General features: G+C 43.3%; 1 protein-coding gene across 2 annotated transcripts in view; it reads left to right on the top strand.

The window, feature by feature from the left end:
* LOC144500941 (phospholipid-transporting ATPase ID-like) overlaps positions 1-20,543 on the top strand; it is a 222,035-nt gene that overhangs the window by 59,049 nt on the left and 142,443 nt on the right. For both annotated transcript variants that reach the window (XM_078224474.1, XM_078224515.1), the window contains 3 exons: positions 4,344-4,405; positions 5,450-5,522; positions 13,924-13,994. In XM_078224474.1, the coding sequence (XP_078080600.1) occupies positions 4,344-4,405; positions 5,450-5,522; positions 13,924-13,994 (206 nt within the window). The remainder of the gene's footprint in view (positions 1-4,343; positions 4,406-5,449; positions 5,523-13,923; positions 13,995-20,543) is intronic.

Below are 20,543 nucleotides of genomic sequence, written 5' to 3'. Positions count from 1 at the left end.
CTACTATGTAAAATTAAAACACACGAGATTGCAGGTAATGTCTTGAGATGGATAGAAAGCTGGTTAGCAGTTAGGAAGCAAAGAGTTGGCATAAATGTGTCTTTTTCTGATTTGCAGTCAGTGACGAGTGGGGTTCCACAGGGATCTGTGCTAGGACCCCAACTGTTCACCATTATATATTAATGATTTGGAAGAGGGAACTGAATTATCTCCAAAGTTGCACATGATACTAAGTTGGGTGGGAGTGTGAGCTGTTAGGAGAATGCAGAGATGCTTCAGTGTGATTTGGACAGGCGGAGTGTGTGGGCATTTGCATGGCAGATGCAGCATAATGTGGATAAATGTGAGGTTATCTACTTTGGTAGCAATAATAAGAAGGCAGATTATTAATTGAAGGTGTGTAAATTGAGAGAGGTGGATAGTCAGCGAGACCTTGGTGTCCTTGTGTATCAGTTGCTGAAAGCGCACAGGTACAGCAGGCAGTAAAGAAGGCAAATGGTATGTTGGCCTTCATAGCGAAAGGATTTGAGTATAGGGTTAGGAACGTTTTGCTGCCGTTGTACAGAGTGTGGTGAGGCCACACCTGGAGTTTCGTGCGCAGTTTTGGTGTCCTTATCTGAGGAATGATGTCCTTGCTATAGATGGAGTACAGCGAAGGTTTACCAGACTGATTCCTGGGATGGCAGGTTTTCATATGAGAGACTAAGTCGGTTAGGATTATATTCACTGGAGTTTAGAAGAGTGAGAGAGATCTCATAGAAACTTATAAAATTCTAACAGAGTTAGACAGGATAGATTCAGATAGAATGTTCCCAATGATGGGGGAGCCCAGAACTAGGGGTTATGGTTTGAGGATAAGGGGTAAACCTTTTAGAACTGAGGTGAGGAGAAATTTCTTCACCCAGAGGGTGGTGAACATGTGGAATTCACTATCACAGACTGTGGTTGAGGCCAAAAATGTGATCTGATTTCAAGAAGAAATTAGATATAGCTCTTGGGGCTAAAGGATATGGGGGGAGAGGGGGATCAGGCTCGAAGGCATATTCCTGCTTCTAGTTTCTATGTTTCTATGGATGGAAAGTGGACTCTGATTGGTGGAGTTGTTGCCATGGGAAGTGCTGCATGGAACAGTTAACTGCCCAGCTTTATTCAAATTCAAACCTGTCAGGTCAACTCTGATTAGTCAAGGCATTGCCCTGGGGAGCAAACCAAGGAGTGGCTGTTCGAGTGGCTGTTCCCTAAACTTTTGTTTAGTTGAAAAAGGCACAATGTGTGGACGTGTTCCTTTTGCCTGCAGAGGACGGTATCCTTCTATCAAGCATTTGTGAGCTACATTGTGAGTTCGACTGATAATCTTGATTTGGTTTACAGTGTAATTCTGAGCACAAATAGGATTGTTTAGCAAGTTTTGTCCCATCACACAATCACATCGAATGTTGGACACTATGGCCGGAACTCTACCACCTCGCCCGCCACGGAATCGGAGCAGATGAGAGTCTGACAACAGAAATCTACGTTGACCGCGGGCAGAAATTTCCGGTCTCCCCGAGTGGGGCTGTAAAATCCCACCCATTGTTTTGAGTTTTATAAGCATGGGCTGATTGGGTATGGTCAGTACATTGCTTGTTGCGAACAGCTGAATGGCCGTGCTGTTTGATACAATCCCGGGCTCACAGATTGGGCTTGCAGTATGGCTCATGTTGTGCCCATTTGTGGACTCCTAAAGAGGATCATTATCAAATTTCTCTGAAAGCTGAACACGGATATGCATTGGTGGCTGAAACAGCTGAGGGAATTGCAAACTGTTATGGCAACTATTAGGGAGATTAGTGCACACATGAAGGAAGACCTTGTGATAGTTACAAATCACCTGCACATTGAGTGGAAAGACTTCCGGTTCACAAAGGTGTGCAGATATTGGGTTACAGTTTTTATGGCAACATGGCTGCAATTAATAATACCCTGCACCTGAGCGAAGTCTGCTTTTTGGGCTAAGGTCATGACTCTCTGCATCTGAAATGACAAATTGAAATGAAAATTAATGTGATCCATTACATGAGCAAACAGTTCCAGCCTTAATGCAGCTGTGTGCTGTTGATTGGGATTGACCAGAGTGGTCTCCTGATGATGTCTGGAAAGATCCTGAAGCATTGAAGTTGAGAGTGACAGTTACCTTCACAGCCACTGGCAGAGCATCGGGATTGATAGACTCAGGTTCGAGTTGTTGCTGGACCATGCGACACGTGTCTGTCACCATCTCACGGCTTAACCTCAGTCGCTTTCAAAACTGTTCTCTATCATGTTGAGGTAGGATGTCCTGTGTTTGAACACCCTTCCACAGGTCCTGCCTCTCCTCCTCCTTCCTGTTTTGTGGGCTGCAACTTCTCCCTCCTAATGTTTTGCTTTCCTTCTGCTCATGGTGACTGGCTTTTACGGCTTCTGTGTGTGAGGATGCCATATCAATCTTCTATATTCCTTCACACAGATGGTTATGCACTCTTCACCAGCACAAAGTTCGTCCTGGCACCTGGGCGCATGAGTCACTAGGGGCAACAATAATTGCCATGTGAGACAAGAAGCTCCACCTTCCTAAATTTTGAATTTGTTTTGCACCACTTCTGGGGCTGTGAACAAAATTTTAAGGCAAATTCCACAGAGCAACCCTACCTCTCCAAAAGGGTCCCTTGGCAATTCAAAGAAATTCACCAAGTTCAAATCTGCTCTTACCAGGTCAACTTTGCATACCTGGATCCACACTCCTAGGCTACCAAAATCAGACTAGAGTGGAGGCAAGTGATGATTTAAATGGCCAGCTGCCTCTAAAACATGCATTCATAAAATTTGTCCCACCCTTATGAAAATGGGAAATGCCGTGTTCTCCATCAAGGCGAAAATTTGGGTCATCATTAGTGTTCCTAACCTTTGTGTTTAAGGGGACATATATAAATTCTAATGGTAATGGAATTAGGGAAAATTAAGATTACAAATGAAATTGGATAAAATAAAAAGGAATTGATAAGGGCAGCTGTCTGAAAGGATTTTGATATGTGAATTAGCATACCAGTGTGAAAGGCAAGTGTTTATCCACATGATTAGGGGAGAACAATGGGGGTAGAAGAATAAACTTCAGAGTGGAGAGATAAGAAAATTGGCATTTTTATGGTAAAAGCCAGGTCCACAGTGTGAGTAACATCAAAGGAAAAGAATGATATATCCTTGGCACAATAGGGGCACACAGTAGCAGCAGCTACGATCACAGCCACACCCAGCTGCAGAAAACAGTCTCCCCTGAAAACAGGTTATCACTAAAAGAGTGGCTAGTTAAAATCCAAAACTCAAACAGAAAACATTACACCTTTGCTGAAATGGAAGATGGTTTTCTCCAAATGTGGACAAATAACCTGGGCATGGTAACTATCTGCTGGATTTAGCTCATAGAGTTATATAATATTGGATGTTGTTTGGGAAAGGGGGTGTTTCAGCGTTCAGGACATGGAGGTAGTTGGGAACGAAGGAATAACTTCATGACGTATAGCCATCAGTGTAGATACGTGTACTGTTGTAGTGTTTTATAGTCCTTCTTGTCATGCGTTTTTCTTTTAAGTTAATAAATATTCTTTATTAATCGACCACAAAATGACTGGACTATTCCTCCCTTGTTTGCATATCTTTTCTCACAGTATATTAAATTGAAAATATGTACCCCGAGAATACTTTGTCCAAGTTACCTTCTGGGTTTTGGGATACCCTCACAGTTAATATCAGCGGGGTCCTTAACAGTAAGAAAGTCCAACCTCATGCCTCTTGGAAAGTACTTCACACTTCTGATTAAGAACCAGTGGACAGAACTTTCAGCTTCAGCAGAGTATTAAAGAGGGAGCAGTTCAGCTATTCATTATACTTCCTGCCTCATTCTGTTTTCCATTAACTTCAGTGAAGATAACAGGTGTACAATGCCTCTATTTTATTCCTTCCTGAAACTCAAAGTTCTGCCTGTTATTGAAATTTTAAAATTGCAAATGCAAAATAGTTCACAATGGAACCTGATCTCATTTGTGTACTCATAACAGCTATTCGTCCTATTTACTTTCTCTTGAATCTTACCTGTTAAAACATATGCCTGCCTCTCTAAATCAGTTTGTTGGTGTTATGTTGATTGAATTCACTTGAGTGGCCCATGTATCAGTATTGAGATATTAAAATGCATTATTTTCATTGAGGCATGCTGAGTCAGAAAGCATTGTTTTGGCATGATGTAAATACAAACTACTATGTGTTGCTCTATTTAGACAGCATTCTCTCTGAACTTAACACTGATTTTTATTATTTGGTTAATTTTCCAGCATCGCTATAAGAGTGACAATCAAGTGAACAATCGAGAGGTTATGATTCTCATCAATGGGAAGTAAGTCACACACTTTTGCTACTTGTTTGACTTCCACAAATTAATTATATCCCTATTTATAATTATTACATAATATTCTGCTATATGTCTTGTCTGAAGAATTTTACTGCCTGTTGTCATATTTTTTGTCATGCTCTGATGCCATTTATTTCTCAGTACAAGTTAATATATTCATATTTATAAAGAAAACTGCCACAGTAAACTTTCCACTAGCTGTAGTAGCATTTTGCCTCAGTTTCTTAGCCTGTACCAGAGAATATCTTGTACTCAGTCAACTTTATTTTCTGCTTCCCAGTATATATACATATATATGTATATATATATACATATATACCCATTCTATATTAAAAATTGAGTTAGCTCAGGATGCCAAAGGTAGTGCAACCACACGTTGGATATAATGATAAAAGGATAATTAGGGACAGCATTAGAGTTAGAACAAGACTTTAATAGAGTGGACTGTCCTTCTACAAACATCATTTAGTTTTATTCCCTTCAAACAATTACTGTTGTAGCCTATCAACCATCTGATTGGCTAGCAGCTCTCCAAAGTGGGACTTCTTCCCAAGATAGGGTCAGAAGACTCATCTTAAAGCAATTAACACTGCTTCCAACATTAAGTTGCTGAGGGGCAGCCATCACTATGGTGGATGGGCTTGTCACTGACCTTTTAGCCAGGCAGTTGGGGCCATGCCACCCTGTAAAACCCGCTCAATGAGAAAAAGTCAGAGAGAATGATCCAGAAACTGCAGTGATAAAGTTATGAAGAGAGAAAAGCCATAGAAAACAGAGTAGCACAAAAAATAGCAAAAATAAAGGGACAGTTAGTTATAAGAAGAGTGGGAGATTTTTTTTGTCCATGAGCCTTATCAGAGGAGATAAACTAAGTTAAGATCATTGGATGTGAACTTTTGCCACTTTTTCCGACTGTGTATCACACATTATGGTCATATCCTAAACTAGCATAAGCAATGTCATTGGAAATCCACGTGAATGATTTTTGCTTTGATGTTATCGAGCACTACTCATTTTATTTTCTTGTAGGTTGCGAAGAGAAAAATGGATGCATGTTCAAGTGGGAGATATAATTAAGATGGAGAATAACCATTTTGTGACTGTAAGTAGAAATTAAAACTTCTTTCCTTCATCCATCCTTCCCTCTCTCCCTCCCTCCTTTCCTGCTTCCTTCCCTCTTTCCTGCCTGCCTCCCTCCTTCCTGCCTGCCTACAGGAAAGGAAGGAAATTCAGTGCCATCCCAAACTCATGGGAACTCTGTAAGGAAATAGCAGTGGGTTAGCAGTAAATTTACATAGGATGGTGATTCTTCATTATTCCACTATCCTGCCACTTGGAGGGGAATAAAGCTGACATCTCTAACCAGTATATTTTTTTAGCCCTTTAGCCCCATTTGTTATGCATTCCTATATTTTATTTTGAATTCCTGGAGCTTTGAGCTTAACTAGTTGTCTTTCACATGGAACTTTATCAAATACTGTCCACTTGGGTTGCCACCTCACCAAAATGGTGTGGAGGTTAGAGAGGCAAAATCTTGCCTCTAAAGCAGTCTCAGTGCTTTAGAATATAGTTTAATTATGATGGGCCCATAACTTCCTCAGAGTGGCGATCTCTGTCGATTGCCATTCTGAATGAACTTAGGCTTGTCTCACCCAACCTTCCTCACTCAGGCTGGGTGAGACAGGAGCAAAGAAGTGCATCCCCAGTAGCATCGGCATGGAGTAACTGGGATGCAGAGAGTTAAGTCATTCCCCCTTTTTACGGCAGTAGCTGCAGTAAAGGGGATGTTTAGAAGGACATTTTAAAGGGAGCAGGTGAGTTTCAAAGGAGATTGGGAGGGAAGAGCAGGCAGGGTGGACCAGAGTGAAGAGGGGATCAGAGCTGAAGGAGTATGGCAAAAGCAGAGCAAAGGGGAGGGATAGGGGCGCAGAGCGTAAGGGGATGGTGGCCCGAGTGGTGCAGGGGGGCCGGAGCAAAGGGGGGCGGGGGTTGCTCCTGGAAGGTGGGGGCGGAGGTCAGGTGTCGGAGGATATGGTGCTGTGATGGGTCCCTAAAGGGGGGTCGTGTGTGTGTGGGTGTCCCTTGTGAGGCTGGGTCTCAGTGTTTAGATAGTTATTCTGGAGTTAGAAGTCATTTTTTTCCCTTCTAACTCGTTCAGAATAACTACAAGGGTAAAAATGGCAGAACCATCCAAAGCAATTTAAATTGCTTCTGTCGAATGGTTACCAGCCCAGTGTCCCATTATCCAGAGAAATTTAGCACTTTTGGGCAATTGTTGGGTAAACTCTTATCTGGGAACTTCCTAGAGGGATTTTCCTAGCTCAGTTTTGGGGTAGTTGCTCACAAGTCTTTTGTGTGGCACTGGATGGTGTCATGCTTCATGAGTGTTGTTGGAGCTACACTCATCTAGACAAGTGTAGATTATTCCATCACATTTCTGACCTGTGCTTTGTAAATGATGGACAGACTTTGAAGAATCAGGAGGTTAGTTATTCTCCACAGAAATCCCAGCCTCTGACCTGCTCTTGTAGCCACAATATTTATATGGCTAATCCAGTTCCACTTCTGATCAGTGGTAATCCCCAGCATGTGATGAGTGAGGATTCAGTGATGATAATGCCATTGAATGTCAAGGGTCGATAGTTAGACCCTCTCTTGTTGGTGATGGACATTGCCTGGCACCTGTGTGGCGTGAATATTACTTGCCACTGGTCAGCCCAAGCTTGGATTTTGTCCAAGCCTTGCTGCCGTTGGACATGGACCGCTTCAATATCTGAGGAGTTACGAATGGTGCTGAACATTATGCAGTCATCAGTGAACAGTATGATATAATATCATTATCCACCTCACTTACCAGCATGACTGGTAGAATGGAAACAGACCAAGCAGAGCAGGACAAACTACTAAAAGAAGGAGTTGGAGAAGTGCTTTCAGCAGATGACCATATCCGTAAAGGGTCAATGAGAGTCACAGAGAAGATAGACGTCTCAGAGAGCCAACCATGAAAACAGACCTCTCAGAGAGCCAACCGTGAACACCCTACAGTAAAGCTTTTGGTGCCTGTACTGATACACAGGAGTACTGAACTGGTCTCCAGGGGCCTGATTCTTCCAAAAAAGTTCCAAGTGTCGAACTTGCGGGAAAACTGGTGTAAATCACGCTGTTTTTTTCAGTGCAACTTCAGACTCGAATCTCCCACACTCTGCACTGCAGAGGTCACAATCGTGAATCTCATTAAAAGCTCGGGGTGGCAGGGCCTATTCATGCCAGAGTGCTGTGCCACCATACTGCCCTAAATGTTGTGACAACAAAGAACAAAGAAAATTACAGCACAGGAACAGGCCCTTCAGCCCTCCAAGCCTGCACCGACCAAGCTGCCCTACTTAACTAAAACCCCCTACCCTTCCGGGGATCATATCCATCTATTCCCATCTTATTCATGTACTTGTCAAGACGCCCCTTAAAAGTCACTACCATATCCGCTTCCACTACCTCCCCCGGCAACGAGTTCCAGGCACCCACTACTCTCTGTGTAAAAAATCTGCCTCGTACATCTCCTTTAAACCTTGCCCCTCGCACCTTAAACATATGCCCCCTAGTAATTGACTCTTCCACCCTGGGAAAAAGCTTCTGACTATCCACTCTGTCCATGCCTCTCATAATCTTGTAGACTTCTATCAGGTCTCCCCTCAACCTCCGTCGCTCCAGTGAGAACAAACCAAGTTTCTCCAACCTCTCCTCATAGCTAATGCCCTCCATACCAGGCAACATCCTGGTAAATCTTTTCTGTGCCCTCTCCAAAACCCCCACATCCTTCTGGTAGTGTGGCGACCAGAATTGAACACTATATTCCAAGTGCGGCCGAACTAAGGTTCTATAAAGCTGCAACATGACTTACCAATTTTTAAACTCAGTGCCTCGGCCGATGAAGACAAGCATGCCGTATGCCTTCTTGACTACCTTCTCCACCTGCATTGCCACTTTCAGTGACCTGTGTACCTGTACACCCAGATCCCTTTGCCTATCAATACTCTTAAGGGTTCTGCCGTTTACTGTATATTTCCTATCTGTATTAGATCTTCCAAAATGCATTACCTCACATTTGTCCGGATTAAACTCCATCTGCCATCACTCTGCCCAAGTCTCCAACTGATCTATATCCTGCTGTATCCTCTGATGGTCCTCATCGCTATCCGCAAATCTACCAACCTCTGTGTCGTCCGCAAACTCATTAATCAATCCAGTTACATTTTCCTCCAAATCATTTATATATATTACAAACAGCAAAGGTCCCAGCACTGATCCCTGAGGAACGCCACTTGTCACAGCCCTCCATTCAGAAACACACCCTTCCACTGCTATCCTCTGTCTTCTATGACTGAGCCAGTTTTGTATCCACCCTGCTAGCTCACCTCTGATCCCATGTGACTTCACCTTCTGCACCAGTCTGCCATGAGGGACCTTGTCAAAGGCCTTACTGAAGTCCATGTAGACAACATCTACTGCCCTACCCTCATCAATCATCTTTCTCGAAAAACTCGACTGAAGGATTTAGTCTCTCTTTATTGCATAATTCTGTAGCAAGCAGTAGATATTACAAATCTGGGGCCCGATTCTCCCATCCCATGTGCATGCGCAGTGGCTCCGAACTGTCAGATTGCGGTTTGCTGCCCAGCCCGGAACCCCCACTGCTGTCCCTCGCGACACCCCCACGGCCCGATTGTGGCCCGCACAACATTCAAGCATTCCCGGGCCAATCCCCCCCACGGGAGGCAGATCCCCGCTACCCCCAGCAGATCCCCCCCCCCCCGCTAGCTCACCCCAATCGCTGGCCTCTCTCCAGCCCTGACCGATCTGCAGAGTGGCAGCGGTACCCCCACCCCCACCGATCACACCCTAAGCCCTGCCCAGAATAGGCCCGCCCTCTTGTCCCTGCCAATTAAGCCCCGCCCTCTTGGCACTGCCTGATGCTTGGTAGGCAGTGCCAAGGTGCCCTCTGGGCAGGGGCACTTTGCCCCTTGGGCAGTGCCAAGGCACACAGGCTGGCATTGCCAGGGTGTCCATGCCCAGGGGACAATACCCTCACCCGCCACCTGACTCTCTTGAGGTTCCGCTTGCCCCCCCTTCACTCCAGCGGGTTCTCCCGCTAGTTCCCCACAAGCAGGGAATTACTCCAAACCCTGCCAGAGTGAAATACTCCTGGTGGGGTGGGAGATGCTATCGGGCCCGGAGAATTCCGTTCCGGGCCCGATAATGACATTTAAAATAGATTAAAAATAGATTTAAATCACTTACCTTGTCTTCCCGCCGGTTTCCAGCGTGATCTTGACTGCGTCTGCTCTCCGGCTGTGGAAGACGTGCATGCGTCGGGAACGCATGCGCTAATCCCGTGAAATGGCCGACATGTGCATCTCCTAACCCGACACGCCAAAAATGTGCGTGTCAGGATGGAGAACGGGCCCCAGATTTGTAATATCTACCAGTTGCTACAGAATTATGCAATAAAGAGAGGCCAAACCTTTCAGTCATCACAACATTTAGGGTGGCATGGTGGCACAGTGATTAGCACTGTTGCCTCGCAGCGCCAGAGACCTGGGTTCGATTCCCAGCTTGGGCCACTATCGTCTGCACATTTTTGCTGTGTCTGCGTGGGTTTCCTCCGGGTGCTGCGGTTTCCTCCCACACTCCAAAGGTGTGCGGGTTAGATGCATTGGCCATGATAAATTGACCCTTAGTGCCAGGGGGATTAGCAGGGGAAATATGTGGGGTTATAAGAGTAGGGCCTGGTGAGATCGTTGTCGGTACATGCTTGATGGGCTCAATGGTCTCCTTCTGCACGGTAGTATTTCTATTTCTAACCTGAAGTAGTGGAGGAGCAAGAGAATGAGGAATATGAAGATTTTGGGGAAGACCAAAGATGAGCAGTGCCGAAAGATACTATAAACCAGTGGTTCCCAAACTTTTTTCACTGGGCCGCACTTTCGGAATAAAAATCTGCTTGCGCCACATCGAATTTTTTATTGATAAGAAATACATTCAAAAACAAAAAAAACAACTCCTAGCAGTGCTTGATTCATAACATAGAACACAACTACTTTATAATATGATCATGGGACATCCAGCAAGTATAAAACAATCACTTTGGAAAAATATCTAATCCATGTTTAAATGTTTCTTTGATTTTCCTTGAATCTTCCCGCCACACTTGCCATCCTCTCTTGCCGCACCAGTGTGGCGCGCTGCACCCTTTGGGAACCACTGCTATAAACAATAAAGTAAGAAGTTTAACAACACCAGGTTAAAGTCCAACAGGTTTATTTGGTAGCAAAAGCCACACAAGCTTTCGGAGCTGCAAGCCCCTTCTTCAGGTGAGTGGGAATTCTGTTCACAAACAGAGCATATAAAGACATTGTCCGCAGCAAACTACCCAGCCTTCAGGAGAACAGTGACCATGACACCACACAACCCTGCCACAGCAACCTCTGCAAGACGTGCCGGATCATCGATGCCATCATCTCACGTGAGAACACCATCAACCAGGTACACGGTACATACTCTTGCAACTCGGCCAACGTTGTCTACCTGATACGCTGCAAGAAAGGATGTCCCGAGGCATGGTACATTGGGGAAACTATGCAGACGCTGCGACAACGGATGAATGAACACCGCTCGACAATCACCAGGCAAGACTGTTCTCTTCCTGTTGGGGAGCACTTCAGCGGTCACGGGCATTCGGCCTCTGATATTCGGGTAAGCGTTCTCCAAGGCGGCCTTCGCGACACACGATGGCGCTGAGTCGCTGAGCAGAAACTGATAGCCAAGTTCCGCACACACGAGGACGGCCTCAACCGGGATATTGGGTTCATGTCACACTATTTGTAACCCCCACAGAGTTTCACTGGCTGTCTTGTCTGGAGACAATACACATCTTTTTAGCCTGTCTTGATGCTCTCTCCACTCACATTGTTTTGTTTCTTAAAGACTTGATTAGTTGTAAGTATTCGCATTCCAACCATTATTCATGTAAATTGAGTTTGTGTCTTTATATGCTCTGTTTGTGAACAGAATTCCCACTCACCTGAAGAAGGGGCTTGGAGCTCCGAAAGCTTGTGTGGCTTTTGCTACCAAATAAACCTGTTGGACTTTAACCTGGTGTTGTTAAACTTCTTACTGTGTTTACCCCAGTCCAACGCCGGCATCTCCACATCATAAACAATAAAGGACAACTAATTAGTGAGGAGAGATTCAATTCACCAGGCCCTACACAGTCACATCTTCTATTTGACCCACTCCTTTCACCTACCTTCTGAATACCCTCCATTAGTACTAACATATATGGCTAGAAATATCAACATCTATGCAAAAAAAAACTCTTTACGTTTTACATTCTGGATTTGACAAAATTGACTTCTCTTAATGCCGAACTGAAATCACCCTGATGCAATATCTTAAAGCCTGGCCTCTGAACTTCCGACGATGCACTGAGATTCTCTTATTGCATGAGCTAAGGAGCTGGAAGGCTGATGATCAATCTCTGGAAAAGAAGAAACAATTATTTAAATAGCTCTTTCACATCCTCAGGACATCCCAAAATATATTCTGCCAATAAGATACTTTTTGAAGTGTAGTCACAGCTCTGATATAGGAAACATGGCAGCCAATTTACGCAGAAACAACAAATAAATTACTTCATAGAACCATACATTTGTTACAGCACTGTAAGAGGCCATCATGCCTGTCGGATCTGCGCCTGCTGTCTGAACGAGCAATTTACTTCATATAATTTCTCCCCTCCTCCTATAACCATGTACGTTCTTCCTTCATTCCTGTTTTGGGTGTTGGTTGGCTCAATTTTGGCAAGGCCTCCGGGAGAATTCCCTTTCCTTCCTTTTTTAGTGTTATTGAATCTTGTGTGTTCTCCTGAGAGGGTGAACCAAACCCCTAGTTCAGAGGTGTGAGTTCTAGTATTGTTGGGCTTTGGAAGACCAAACACAAACTGGATTGTCTGAAAGCAGCTGTATTTTGTCAGACAGAATGTGAGGGTGAGACTTCAGTGAGAAGAAAGAGTGCAAGATTGCCACGAACCTTACAGGACAGCAGCTTGCATTTATTTAGTGCCTTTAAGGTATTGGAATATTCCAAGGCATTCCACAGGAGTGTAATCAATCAAAAATTTACACCAATCCAAAGTTTCTGCCCTTGTCACTGGCTGGTGTCCTGGACTGAGCTGCAGCTCCACCTCAGACCAACAAATTGCAGAATATGTAAACACCATGTTACAGGGAGGTCTGATGAGCAATAAGGTGAGATTATCCTCAGTAATACTAAGGCACTTCGATATAAGTTGCACAATGCTGCTGTCCCCACTAAAAACAGTGATTTTAAGCTGAAAGAACTATCCCCAACAGTGCAAGCCTTTAACTGTGATTGACCACAGTCTTGCCAGTTTCATTCTTTATACTGCTCATATCAAGACTGTTTCATTCTTTGATGAATTACCATTCTCTTCTCCAACTGGTGGTGTCGACACACCTCTGAACCTGGATGTTGTTGGTTTTTACAGTAACTTCATTGTGGTGTTAATGTAAGCCTATTTATGACACAAATAAATAAACTTTAACACTTAAACAGGCAATGAAAAGCCTTTTAATTTACATCAGTTGCTTTCCTGCCAGACCCACAAGGTTTCCCCATTAAACTTGCAATTCAATTCACTAGTGGAAAGCCAGAAGAGGGAGGCATCACATTGACATCCCAATCTGACACTCATTTTTGTGACTTCCTCACCCTGAATGCTTTGGAACCCACCTCCACCTGGTTGAGAAAATTATGCCCAGTATTTCAGGTCAATGATTTTTAGTCAGAACTGGGAAAGTTAAGGATGACTGAAGTATTAATCAAGTGAAAAGGCAGAGAAAATGGAGAGAGGGAAAAGAACAAAAGGGAAGGTCGGTGATAGGATGGAAGACAGGAGAACTTAATGACAAAGAATAATATTGATTCAAAGCAAATGCATTCCCATTTCCTTTTGCTTTATGAATTCATCTTTTTGTCATACAATCTCTCCTATCTTCCATCCTATTACAGACCTTACATTTTATTCTCTCCACAACCTTACTGTTTACTTGCTTGAAACCTTTTACATCTCTCGTGATTTCCAGTTCTACAAAAGGCCATTAACCTGAACTTTTTGCTTTGTTCTCTTCAAGGTGCTGCTTGACCTTAGCATTTCCAGCATTCTCTGTTTTTATTCTAGCCAAACTGGTTGAGATTGTCAGTTAGGAGCTGATGAAGTTTGGTTTTGGAATGATTCGGAACCAATCCACCTAAAAAATTAAGATCAAGGTTCAAGTTCAGGATGAGATTGATTGTATTTGTTCTATGAAAGGAGTAAATTTGATATTGTATTTTTATTATAAACATTATTATGATGTACAAAACACCTATGTCAAATTAATTATATGTATTATAATAGGTGCTTCTTCCCTTGTATTTCTACTTAGGCAGACCTACTGCTGTTATCTAGCAGTGAACCATATGGCTTGGTTTACATAGAGACAGCCGAGCTTGATGGGTAAGTGAATTTCAAAGTTATAAGCATTTTCTACTCTCATAGAGCCATAGAGTCATAGACGTTTACAGCATGGAAACAGGCCCTTTGGCCCAACTTGTCCATGCCGCCCTTTTTTTAAAAAACCCCTAAGCTAATCCCAATTGCCTGCATTTGGCCCATGTCCCTCCATACCCATCATACCCATGTAACTATCTAAATACTTTTTAAAAGATAAAATTGTACCCGCCTCTACTACTACCTCTGGCAGCTTGTTCCAGACACTCACCACCCTCTGTGTGAAAAAATTGCCCTTCTGGATACTTTTGTATCTCTCCCCTCTCACCTTAAACCTATGCCCTCTAGTTTTAAACTCCCCTACCTTTGGGAAAAGATATTGACTATCTACCTTGTCTATGCCCCTCATTATTTTATAGACCTCTATAAGGTCACCCCTTATACGCTCCAGAGAACAAAGTCCCAGTCTATTCAGCCCCTCCTTATAACTCAATCCATCAAGTCCCGGTAGCATCCTAGTAAATCTTTTCTGCACTCTTTCTAGTTTAATAATGTCCTTTCTATAATAGGGTGACCAGAATTGCACACATTATTTCAAGTGTGGCCTTACCAATGTCTTGTACAACTTCAACAAGACGTCCCAACTCCTGTATTCAATGTTCTGACCGATGAAACCAAGCATGCCGAATGCCTTCTTCGCCATTCTGTCCACCTGTGACTCCACTTTCAAGGAGCTATGAACCTGTTCCTCTAGATCTCTTTGTTCTGTAACTCTCCCCAACGCCCTACCATTAACTGAATAAGTCCTGCCCTGGTTCAATCTACCAAAATGCATCACCTCGCATTTGTCTAAAGTAAACTCCATCTGTCATTCGTCAGCCCACTGGCCCAATTGATCAAAATCCCGTTATAATTGGAGATAACTTTCTTCACTGTCCACTATGCCACCAATCTTGGTGTCATCTGCAAACTTACTAACCATGCCCCCTATATTCTCATCTAAATCATTAATATAAATGACAAATAACAGTGGACCCAGCACTGATCCCTTAGGCACACCACTGGTTACAGGCCTCCAGTTTGAAAAACAACTCTCTACAACCACCCTCTCACTTCTGTCAAGAAGCCAATTTTGTATCCATTTAGATACCTCACCCTGGATCCCGTGAGATTTAACTTTGTGCAACCATGCAGTACCTTGTCAAAGGCCTTGCTAAAATCCTTGCTAAAGACAACATCAACTGCACTACTCTCATCTACCTTCTTGGTTACCCCTTCAAAAAACTCAATTAAATTTGTGAGAAATGATTTTCCACTCACAAAGCCATGCTGACTGTCCCTAATCAGTCCTTGCATCTCTAGATGCCTGTAGATCCTGTCTCTCAAAATACCTTCCAACAATTTACCCACCACAGATGTGAACACTCTGAAGAGTGTTTAAATATTCAAGTGATCTGGGAGGGCAGAGGTTATATGGGCCATGAAGGATATTGGGGATCATCAATAGGTCTTCCCATGGGCTTAGGGGAATATGGACTCCCCAATTGAGTGAACAGGGGAAATAAGCAGCAGGAGCTACCTCAACCTGGCCAATATTCTGTAGGTCCTCATCTTGGATTGGTGTGCTGTAAGCCATTTTGTGAATAAAGGGTGATGGTGATGGAAGACTGGCTTTGGCAAAATTATTACGGTAAATATAGAGAAAATATTTCCTGTGAATGAAGAATCCAGAACCAAAAGGGTATCATAAAATTAAAACTAGATTATTTATTAGGAATCAGTTTTTCAAACTGAGGCTTGTAAAAATCTGGAACTTTCTCCTCAAATGGCTGTTTGTGCTCGATCAACTGAAATGTGCAAGACCAAGATCAATACATTTTTTCTAGGTAAATGTATCAAGAGCTATGGAATAAGGGCAGGCAATTGCAATTCAAGTACAGATCAACCATGATCTCATAAAATGCAGGATACAGTTTGAGGGACTAAGTGGTTACTTCCAGTCCCTATGTTTCATTTGACGCCCTGCATATAGCTGAAAAGAACATGGGAACAGAATAAATAGGAGAAGGAGTAGACCACATGGCCCATCAAGGCCTGATCTGCCATTCAATAATATCATGGCTGATCTTGAGCTTCAACCCCATTTTCCGGCCTGCTCTCCATATCCATTAATTCACTGAGAGATGAAAAATCTATCTAGCCCAGCCTTAAATCTGTTAAATGATTCGCATCCACAACCCTCTGGAGTAGAAGAATCACAAAGATTCACAACCCTTTGATGAAGTAATTCCTCCACAACTCAAGTTTAAAGTTTATTTATTAGTGTCACAAGTAGGCTTACATTAACACTGCAATGAAGTTACTGTGAAATTCCTCTAGTCGCCACACTCCGGCGCCTGTTCAGGTGCACTGAGGGAGAATTTAGTATGGCCAATGCACTTAACCAGCATGTCTTTCGAATGTGGGAGGAAACTGGAACACCCGGAGGAAACCCATGCAGACACCTGGAGAACATGCAAACTCCACAGAGAGTTACGCAAGCCAGGAATCGTACCTGGATCCCTGGTGCTGTGAGGCAGCAGTGCTAAACACTGTGCCACCGTGCCGTCCCACCTATCCTTGTTATAAATGATTGTTCCACAGGTGGTGACACCATTTGCATAAGTGTAGCCTCCTCACCTGCCCATGACATCTACTCCAGCCCCAACAAAGCAGCCGTGGAGAGTAGGCTTTTCCTCATTAAATCACGATCTGACCTTTGCTGCAATCTTCTAGCACTTTCTGCTCTTCTAAACTCCTCAGATTGTTCCACTCTTTGAACTCTGCTTTATAATCTTCATTGTGTGCCAGAAACCCTACCCTGAGGTTTTAAGCGGCATCTTAAAAGAGACAAGAGTGGTGGAGAGGTTTATGTGGGAACAGGGGGATTTTCAGAGCTTAGATAGTTGATATAGCAGGCAATGGTGGGGCAGAAGAAGTGTTTAAAGTGAACAAGAAGTCAAAAAGCGAAAAGCAAAACTTAAATGAAGTCATAAAAGCAAAATACTATGGATGCTAGAATCTGAAACAAAAACAGAAAATGCTGGAACATCTCAACGGGTCTGACAACATCTGTGGAGAGAGAATAGAGCCAATATTTCGAGTCTGGCTGACCTTTCATCAGAGCTGAAGGGGGGTGGGGGGACGTTGTTGTCTAATTGACCAAGATGTCATAGACAAAAAGACAAAGAGAATGTAAATGGTGATAAAGGCTGAGAATGATACTAGTAACATCCATTAAGAGATCAGAACGTGTAAATGGCAGACCAAAGGTGCAGAATGTCAAAGCAATTGGCTATTTTTCCCACCTCTTTTAACACCTCCAATCTCCCTTTCTCTCCACTCACTGTCTTTTCCCCACTCCTCTCTTTCCTTGGCCTTTCCATTGTCTTCACCATTCTGCTCCCCGACCCATCTACTGATTGCTCTTCTAATTCTCCAGTACCTCTCTTTCTTTTCTGCCATCACTTCCTTCCTTTCCTCTTCTCTCTTTATTTATCTGCCCCATTCCCTGTTCCTCTCCTATCTGCCTCATTAATATTCAAACCAGTTTAAATAAATCTAATGTGCAACAACTTGGAAATTAACTAGAATGTTATGAGATGTCAACATTCCCAGTTGAAACTGCCAAGGTCCCAAGCCCCGAACCTTCCCTCAGTTGCTAGTACCCCACAATCTGAGTTGCCTTGTGGACATATCCTCCGTGTCCTTTAGAAAGGTGGTAGAAGGGTTTCCTGTATGGACTACTGCAAACCTTTCACCACCTTGCCCTCACCTGCCGACCAACGTGCCTTGTTGCTGTCTGACAGCAGAGGTCATCATAAGACCTAGGAGCAGAAGCAGGCCATTCAACCCATCGAGTCTGTTCCACTATTCAATGAGATCATGACTTATCTGAAATTATAATCCTCAACTCCACTTTCCTGCCTTATCCCCATAACCCTTAATTCCTTTGCAGATTAAAAATCTATCTCAGCCTTGAGCGTATCTAATGACCCAACCTCCACAGCCATCTGCAGTAAAGAATTCCACAGATTCTCTACCCTCTGAGAGAAGAAATTCCTCCTCATCTCTGTTTTAAATGGGTAACCCCTTACTCTAAAATTATGCCCTCTGGTCCTCGACTCTCCCACAAGGGGAAACATTTGCAACACTCTCAGTGTCTACCCTGTCAAGCCGCCTTAGAATTTTCCTTTAAAGTATTTGATGGGACATGAGTGTTACTGGCTGGGCCAGCATTTATTTCCCATCCCTAATTGAGGGTGACAGTAAGAGTCAGCCACATGTAGGCCCGACCAGGTAAAGATGGCAGATTTTTTTCCCTGAAGAGCATTAGTGAACCAGATGAGTTTTTGGCAACAACAACAATGGTTTGATGGTCATCATTAGACATTTTGATTCAGATTTCACACTCTGCTGTGGTGGGATTCAAACTCGGGTCCCTAAACCCTGAGTCTCCCGATTACTAGTCAAGTGACAGACAATACCACTAGGGCACTGCCTCCCCTTATGAACAGTTCCCAAGCTTGCACAGATGAACTGCAGGAAAGCAGTGGCAATTTTACAATTGGTGACCAATCAAGAGATCTCTGCCAGGGCCACTATCTTATTAAGGATGGTGGCCTGCCTCTCTGAGTTGCTTGTCCAATCAGAGAGCAAGCAATTCTGCAGCCTCTGTGGCACCACTGATAAGTGGTGCATTCAAGCACACCATATTGGGTACCCAAAGGCTTTCCTAATGATACCTTTCACTGCCATTTTACCACTGCCTTCCAGCCCATCTCCAAGGGACTAGTAAAAGTCTGCCTTGGTTTTTGTGCAAGGCTGAACTGGATGGATAAGTAGCCTCCCTCCTCTGCACTTATTATTATTATATGCAGGCTTTCTAATTCACAAACAAAATGTGATCGAATTTTGATGAAGCACATTTTGCATATGTACATGCTTTCATTTGACATCTTACAGACACTAATTGATGGTCTTGCAAGTGTTAATTTTGGAATGTTGTCACCTGCAAAGAACATACAATTTAGAAATATTCACATAGGTTAAAGACAACGTCTTAATGCAGTGGTTCCCAAATGGTGCGGCGCGCCACACTGGTGCCGCGAGTGAGGATGGCAAGTGTGACGGGAAGATTCAAGGACAATCAAAGAAACATTTAAACATGGATAGATATTTTTCCAAAGTGAGAGCAAGAGCATCAAGTGATGCTGAGGACGATTCGAGTCCACATTGTGATCCAGAATCGTCGTTCGAGCAGAGTGTTGAAGAAGAGTCATTTAATTCTACACCAGTAGCAGCCCCAAGCAAACCTCCAAAAAAGAAAGTTTGTCGACAATATATGGATAGCTATCTGAGTCTCAGGTTCACATGGACTGGAGATGAAAACGTACCTCGGCCTATGTGTTTGATCTGTGGTGAGAAGCTTTCTAATTCCAATATGGTCCCAAGCAAGATGAAAATACATCTGTTGTCAAAACGTGGAAATCTGGCAAACAAGGATGTTCAATATTTTGAAAGGCTTTTGGAACAGCAGAAATGCCAATGATCATATTTCGAAAAACGAATGACAGTCTCAGTAAGATGCAGATTGTATCTGCATTGATTGCTCAACAGCCAAAACCACATACAATAGCTGAAAAATTGATTCAGCCTGCCTGCAGCTTGATTGTGAAAACTTTGTTTGGTGATGATGCTGAGCGAGAAGTTAAGGAAATTCCTTTGTCTGATAATACAATTCGCAGAAGAATAGTTGATATGTCAGCTAATATTGAGAAGCGTGTTTCCGAAAGTATGAGGAATTCTAAATTTGCCATTCAAGTTGATGAATATCGACCGACATTAGTGGAAAAGCATAGTTGCTTGCCTATATCAGATTCATTCACAACGACAAAATAATCACACAGTTTCTATTTTGCAAGGAACTTGAAAAACATACCAGAGGACAAGATATTTTCCAAACCTTGTCTGAGTATTTGGAAAACGTTGAGATTTCATGGGATTCTTGTATTGGAATTTGTACGGATGGAGCACCATGTATGATAGGGAATGTGAGTGGCTAGGCGGCACTCATCAAACAGAAAAATCCAGATGTAATATCAACACACTGTTTTTTACGCAGAGAGGCATTAATCACCAAGATCCTTGTAGCTGATTTGAAGTTGGTTCTAGATCAGACTGTGCGCATCGTGAACTTTATCAAAGCAAATCCACTCTAGGCACGATTATTTGCTCAACTCTGCAAAGACATGGAATCAAAACATCAATACCTAATTCTGCACTCGGAGGTTCGCTGGATGTTCCGCGGAAAAGTTTTAAATCGGGTGTTGGAACTGAAGAACGAATTAAGAGAATTTTTGGAACAAGAAGGGAACCCATTGTACCACCAACTGGATGACAATGACTGGTGTGCAAAGCTGGCATATTTGGCCGATATCTTTTCCCGGTTGAATGTGCTCAATGCCAGTATGCAAGGCCGCAATGACAATATCCTCACAACTACAGACAAACTAA

The sequence above is a fragment of the Mustelus asterias genome, chromosome 1 (genome assembly GCF_964213995.1).
Source record: "Mustelus asterias chromosome 1, sMusAst1.hap1.1, whole genome shotgun sequence".
Taxonomy (NCBI): Eukaryota; Metazoa; Chordata; class Chondrichthyes; order Carcharhiniformes; family Triakidae; genus Mustelus; species Mustelus asterias.
This window is presented reverse-complemented; position numbering and strand designations above follow the sequence as displayed.